Below are 7202 nucleotides of genomic sequence, written 5' to 3'. Positions count from 1 at the left end.
GCAGAGCTGTAGCTCAAATGATACAGCATTAGTCTTGAGCACAAAAGCTCAGGGATAGTGATCAGGCCCTGAGTTCAAGCCCCAGGAACAGCAAAAAAAAAAAAAAAAAAAAAAATTGAATTAAAATTAAAAATTAAATTTAAAAAATCCATGTCCAAAAAGAAAAAAAAGTTAGCTGGGAATGTGGCTTAGTGATAGTCCTTGCCTAGTATGCATGAAGCCCTTGGTTCCATACCTCAGTACCACATAAACAGAAAAAGCTGGAAGTGGAGCTGTGGTTCAAGTGGTAGAGTGCTAGTGCTAGCCTTGAGCAAAAGAAGCTCAGGGATAGTGCCCAAGCCCTGAGTTCAAGCTGAGGACTAGCCAAAAAAAAAAAAAAAGTTAGGGCTCAAGCTTCTGGTTTCAATAGCTGAGGTATATGGAGTAGCAATTATTTTCATCAAAATACAGAAGAGCCCAGAAGGAGAGCAAGTTTTCAGGGAATGAGGACCAGTTTTATTTTGAATACTGAGTTGAGCTGCCTGAGGGATACTTCCAAGTATAGATAGTTAATAAACTAAATCTAAACTCCAGACAAGATAGTTTTAAAATGTGGATTTAGCTGGGCACCAGTGTTTCACGCCTGTAATCCTAGCTACTCAGGAGGCTGAGATCGGAGGATCATGGTTCAAACCCAGCCTGGGCAGGAAAGTTCCTGAGACTCTTATCTCCAGCAAACCACCAGAAAACCAGAAATGGCATTGTGGCTCAAGTGCTTTGAGCTGAAGAGCTGAGGGACAGAGTTCAAGCCCCATGACCGACCAAAAAAAAAAAAAAAAATGTGGATTTGGCAGCATATGCACTAAAACTGGAATGATACAAAGATTAACATGACCCCTGTGAAAGGATGGCATTCCTATTTGTGAAGCATTCCTATTTTTTGGTAGAATCTAAAGAGCCTGTTCACCAAGGAACATAATCCTGATGCCATAACAACTTCAGATTAAAAATGCAAGTCACTCTCATTTATTGAGAAAGTATTTTCATTAAAATACATTTTAAATCCACCCTAAAATGTGGACTTAATTATTCAAACAGCTAATAAGTGAACAAGGAGTAATGAAATGAGATCAGGAGGCTGTTCTGTCCAGTGTACTTAGCTAATCTTTCCTTTCCATTATTGCTAGAACTCAGTTATCACTGGTGTTCAGAGCCTGGTAAGAATAAATATTTTGATAAATGATCCACTGCACTATCAAATATGATTGTAACTGTTCCAGTGTCAATCTTTTAAGTGTAGCAAAGTACTTAGCCATACTCAATAGAATTTATTACCTGTCACCTAACATGTTAAGAAAACTTGCTTTCATTTTTTGGGGCAGGTACTGGGGCTTGAACTTAGAGCCTCCGCACTGTCCTTTGGCTTTTTCACTCAAGGCTGTTCTACCACTTAAGCCACCACTCCATTTCCATTTTTGTTGTTGGTTGTGGGGCTTGAATTCAGGGCCTGGACACTGTCCTTGAGCTTCTTTATGTTCAAGGCTAGAGTTCTACCACTTAACTTCTGGTTTTTGAATGGTTTATTAAAGAGTCTCATGGGGACTTTTCTGCCTGGGTTGGCTTCGAACCACAATCCTAAGACGTGAGCCACTGGAACCAGGTACAGCTCCATTCTGAAAACTTGCTTTTTATTATTTACAAACCTCAAGAAATACTCCAAAGCTAGATAGTGAAGGGAACTTGCTTCCTCTATTTTAAAATCTTAAGTTTGTGGAAATATTTTGGTAAAATGTAATGATCACGTGTGAGGAAAAAAATTACTGTTGTAAAGCCTCTGAATATTCACAAGTATTACCACAGATTAATTTTGACAATTGATTTTTTTTTTGGGGGGGGGTCCGGTCGTAGGGCCTGAACTCTGGGCCTGGGCTCTGTCCCTCAGCTCTTCAGCTCAAGGCTAGCGTTCTACCACTTGAGCCACAGCGCCACTTCCGGCTTTTTTCTTATGTGGTGCTGAGGAATTGAACCCAGGCCTCATGCATGCAAGGCAAGCACTCTACCACTGAGCCACCTTCCCAGCCTGACAACACTTCATGACTGTTTCCTGTCAAACAGAAAACAAAGATAAGTTTTACCTCATTTACTTCATGATACTGTCTTCAAACTGAAATTTAATCAGTCAGAAATGAGTTGCAACTCAAAATTATATAACTGGCTTTTCAAAAATAGTTCTCAAGTATGAAATATTAAATTCTTCAGAGAATGTTAAATTTAGGAGAATATAAAACTGAGGGGCAACTAGTTTCTGAGTCCTGCTGCTCATTCTCCTGAGCAGTCTTTACTTTTAGATGGTTACATATACTCTGTTACCCTACTATTAAAAGAGAGAGCCAGGAACTGGTGACTCATGCCTATAATCCTAGCTACTCAAGAGGCTGAGATCTGAGGAATGAAGTTCAAAGCCAGCCCAAGAAGAAAAAAAGTCCCCATGAGACTATTATCTCCAATTAACCGTTCAAAAACCAGAAGTGGCATTGCGGCTCAAGTGGTAGAACACTAGCCTTGAGTATGAAGAGGTTCAGAGACAACACCCAGGCAGGGTTCAAGCCCCATAACCAACAACAACTAAAGAGCAAAAAGAGAGAAGTATGAATTGAAATATCAGCCCAATGGTACCAATGTATTCCTTGATGCGCTACTTTAGAAATAATATAGATATATCTCTTCATTAGTCAGAATAATGGATAAGTACAGAAACTAAAAATAATAAGAAATATAATCTTAATCTATATCAATGGGATAGTTCAATGAACTGTATTTGACAGCAATTGGTGGTTTCTTTGCTTCCAATATTTATACAGATAATCTTAGTGCTTTTGGAAAGATGCATATATCTGGCTTTCATTTAGGAACATTAAGAGTGGTATAGAAAAAAACTTCAGCTAATATTCCCAACCTCTAATTGGAGCAGGTGCACTGGACCTTAATAGAATGCAAAGATGACACTTCTCAATTTCTCTGCCCTTGCAGTATTCCTCTTTTTTTGAACCCCCAACAGATCTGCTTTGCCTGCAAAACAAAATCACATTTTTTAATAATTAAACTCCCAAGAATCCACCTCAACTCCTACTACCCATGAAAGAACAAGATATATTATAAAGTGAAAATATTTGCTTTTATTGTTATAAAAATTATATTATTCACATCTCTACATATGAGAATTAGCTTTAAGTAGTAAATAGCATTTATATGACAAAGGATAATTTAAAACTAGCTCTATTGTTTCCAGACTAGTTTTTTCTTCATGATCTTACATGACAACATAGAGTAGCAATAGCAGCTTCTGGAAAACAGAAAAACAATAGCAAAAGTCTTTCAGTGAAGCTGTTTAAGGCTGAGCTGTTTATGTCACTAATCTTACAACTTTCATCAATCTTAACTATTAATTTCACTAATCTTGTCACTTTTAGATCACTAACATTACATGATGCCAACCTACTAAAACAAGCATTATTCTGCCTATGCAATCCTAAAATCTTAAAGAATGTACAACCCAGTAATATGGTTCTGAAAATTGACAGATAATTCAACACAACTTTTAGTATTGGAGTAGATAAGAACTATTGCAATGTCTTAATACCCAGTCCAAATGAGGAAAGTTTTTTATGCTAACCAGTCTGGGGACTGAAATTAAGTATCAATGTTCTCATTTCTCTAGAAGTGATTCTAGCTCTTCTTGCAAAGAGCTGAGCTGCTCCTTTTCTCTATCTTCCTTTTGCTTGAGTTCATCTAGCACAGCCTGAAACCTGTTCTTCAGAGCCAGGTTTTCCACTTTCATGATGAGATCCTCTTGTCGTTTTGCCCTGTCCTGGGTCTCTTGGAGCTTGCCTTTCATGTTGTCAATCTGTTTCTGAATTCCAATAACCAGCTGATTGGTTCCTTCGTTTTCTTGGTGCTGTTCATCTGACTCGTTTAGCTTATCCTGTAGCTGTCTCTCTAGATCTTCCTCTGTGTCAATGATGTTTACATCTTCTTCATCTTGATGCTGCGTCTCATCTTCATCTTCACTGCTGCTGCTCAGGTCATTGAATATCTCTCGAAGCTCATCATGTTCTAATGAGTCATGGCCCTGCCTGTGGCCAGACATTCCTGGAGAGGAGATATCAAGTCCTTGATTTTCTGTCTCTTTCGTTTCATCTTCAGCAATTATCTCCCACCTAGTACTGACAGCTTCTGCATCTGTACTAAGCAATCGCTTGACTTCTTTTTCCACATCTGGAGATTCAATATACTTCTTTTTTGCTGTCTTCCGGAACCTTCTCTTTCTAACATTTTTATGGGCAGAAATTCCATGGTTCCAGACAAACTTTTTCTCTTTATCTTTATCTTTTTTCTTGCTTGCTTTGGGATCAGCAGTAGCAACTGGTTCCTCCACAGGAGGATAGAGATCACCATCAACCGTGCATACAAGCATCTGACAGATATCGGCAGTCTTGTAAAAGGTTTTTTTGTCAATGGTCTTCAAACTTTCCATAACACAAGGCAGATCTACCAGTTTTGCAGCCAAAGGGACCCGGTCCACTCTGACAATTCCATGACGCCCATCAGGATGTAACTCAATGCTCAATCTATCCTTCAGGTTGACATGGCCAGATTGTACTGCCCTCCTCACATTAGCAGCATATTCTGGAGGTAAGCGTAAAATAAACTGGCTCTCTAGTTCATGAGGAGCATCATCTTTGCTCTTACTCATCTTTTCTTCTTTGTGACTCACTTCTCTAACAAACACTTGTTGCACTAAAAAGTTCCAGCTACTGAAACAGTTAAAAAGACCAATACGCTATGGACTGTTATCTTTAATCACAAAGAGTTTCAAGTAGAACAGCAGCGAATTGGAAAAGCAGCTAAGCGTCCAATTTGTCTTAATTTTTAGTGAATCCCAAGTCTTTTCCCTAAATGACTGACGAAATACCATTAACACTCTGGCTTCTTATTTATTTTCATTTACTTGATTCTTAGCCGCAATACCATGTTTCAACCTCTAGATGTCGCTGCCGTGCAATGAAGACTGAGCTAGCCGGAGCCAGCAGGGAAAGCAAATGGCTTCTGCGGAGAGATTTTCGGCACAGAAATTAAGATTTAGCAAACAATCTCAATCCACAAGCCCAACAAAGACATTCAAAAGGAGGGGCGCAGTTACCACTCTCCACCTCGGGTACTTACCACCCACTGATGATTATACAATAGCTTGCCCTGGCCCGAGCGAAACGGAAGAGGAAGCCGGTAGATCAGTGAATTCAGCCAGGAGTCCTTTGTTCTTTTTGCTGCCTTGCAAAGTGATCCGGTTACCAATAAAAGCATCCAGAGCAGGCAGCTCGAAGAATCACGGAGACCCCGCAGCTACCGGCACCAGATTGCAGAATTCCGCAGCTCCGCGCATTCAATCGAACAAGCACCCGCGCGCCCTGGCCGGCGCGGGCAAGCCCGCGGAAACCTAATAAAGCTGAAAGCATTACGTCACGGAGGGGCGGAGCCAATAACTGTGAGTGACAGCCCAAACTGGACGGAAGTACCGCCTCATTAACTCGCGCATGCGCAACTTGCGCTGTGGGAGTTGTCTTCCAGCCGAGTTTACATTGACTGGATTAAAAGGACAATGTTTCCAAAAGAGCCTCTGATTTGGAAATAAATGGTGAGGGTTCTTAGGGTCCTCGTATAGACACCTTGTTTATTGAATCGCCCGAAAAGCGGCGGAATAGCTTCTAGTCTTCCGGGTGATTTCGGGAGGATAAAGACAGCAGGGAGCAGAGTATTTTAGTCCTCTGGAAAGTTTCAAATACCCCACCCACTAATCCAGATAATCTGGATTTTAAAGTATCCAAATCGAAGAAATGAGGAGAGGGCTGGGAAGGTGGCTCAGTGGTAGAGTGCTTGCCTTGCATGCCTGAGGCCCTGGGTTCGATTCCTCAGCACCACAAAAGCAAAAAGAAAAAGCCGGAAGTAGCGCTGTGGCTCAAGGGGTAGAGCACTAGCCTAGAGCTGAAGAGCCCAGGCCCAGAGTTCAGGCCCCACGACTGGACCCTAAATAAGTAAATAAATAAAAAGAAATGAGGAGGACTTGCTACCTGCTATAGAATTCCAAGTCTTTCTTTTGTGAATAATGAAGATGCCTGGAAGGGAACCAAAGCTCTGGGTTTATTTCTATTTTGGAGTCTCCAGAGAATGGGTGAATCTTCTTTATAACGTACATGACTAGATGAAAAAAAGCATTTTAGGGCAGAATTGCCTGGTAGACAAAAGGTCTAAATAAACTAGTATATCAAGTGAAACATTATGCCCTGCCTGTCACTTGCAAATAATACTTACTCTGAAAATTATTCGCTTCAACTCTAGTATTTTGCTTTTATTTATGTGTTCTATTTGCAGTCTAGTATTCATTAACATGTATTTATAGAACTTAGACATAGAGCTATGTTACAGTTTATACTTCTTACTGTTCATTCTCACTTATTTTTTTAAGTTGGATCTCTATAGGAGCATTGGGTCATTTATAATTTAATTTTATAAATTCTACTAACCTCTTAAATTAAGGTAACTCTGCTCAGATGTGACTAGTGATTCCTTGCCCTAGATTGAAGTCTTTGTCTTATTTATTCTGTCCATTTGCCTAATATGAGAACATAGGACACACACACACACACACACACACACACACATTACTAATGGAATGAAACAGTTGGTCCACCTAGAAAAATATAGTGTGCATCCTATAGTAATTTGTGAAAGAAAATATTCTATGTTGCATTAAAATGAGATGAAGCCACTTTATTCCCATTTCCTTTCTAGTTAAAGCTAGTGTTGATTGTGGTATAGGAGGTATGTGTGTTATGGTTTGTATATGAACTGTCCCCCAGGTTCATGTTTTACAAACTTGGTTGCAAGCTGATGGGAATTTGTCAAGTGATTAGATTTTTAGTACTCCTAACTAATTGAAATAATCCCTTGATAGATTCATGATCTGTCACTGTTGGTAATATTGGAAGGTGGTGAAAGTAGAAGATTGGGCCTACTTGAAGGAAGTAGGTAACTGGGAATATGCTCTTGAAAAAATATATCTTAGGGCTGGGAAGGTGGATCAGTGGTAGAGCACATGCCTTGCATGCCAGAGGCCCTGGGTTCGATTCCTCAGCACCATATAAGCAAAAAGAAAAAAGCTGGAAGTG

The 7202-nt window shown here is 39.9% G+C and overlaps 1 protein-coding gene across 1 annotated transcript; it reads right to left on the bottom strand.

The window, feature by feature from the left end:
* Positions 1-3135: 3135 nt before the first annotated feature.
* Taf7 (TAF7 RNA polymerase II, TATA box binding protein (TBP)-associated factor, 55kDa) lies at positions 3136-5463 on the bottom strand. The gene is made up of 2 exons (XM_013020453.1): positions 5203-5463; positions 3136-5085 (listed from the first exon to the last, which is right to left on the bottom strand). Exon 2 carries the CDS (start codon positions 4730-4732, stop codon positions 3686-3688), a length of 1047 nt encoding a protein of 348 aa, XP_012875907.1. The 5' UTR covers positions 4733-5085; positions 5203-5463; the 3' UTR covers positions 3136-3685.
* Positions 5464-7202: the final 1739 nt, after the last annotated feature.

This window comes from Dipodomys ordii, unplaced genomic scaffold (genome assembly GCF_000151885.1).
Source record: "Dipodomys ordii isolate 6190 unplaced genomic scaffold, Dord_2.0 Scaffold50, whole genome shotgun sequence".
Classification (NCBI taxonomy): domain Eukaryota; kingdom Metazoa; phylum Chordata; class Mammalia; order Rodentia; family Heteromyidae; genus Dipodomys; species Dipodomys ordii.
The sequence above is the reverse complement of the archived record's forward strand: the minus strand, read 5'-3'. Positions and strand labels throughout refer to the sequence as shown.

Excerpts from the sequence above, each read along its gene's own strand:
- Taf7 (XM_013020453.1), bottom strand. The coding sequence starts at position 4,732 with ATGAGTAAGAGCAAAGATGATGCTCCTCATGAACTAGAGAGCCAGTTT.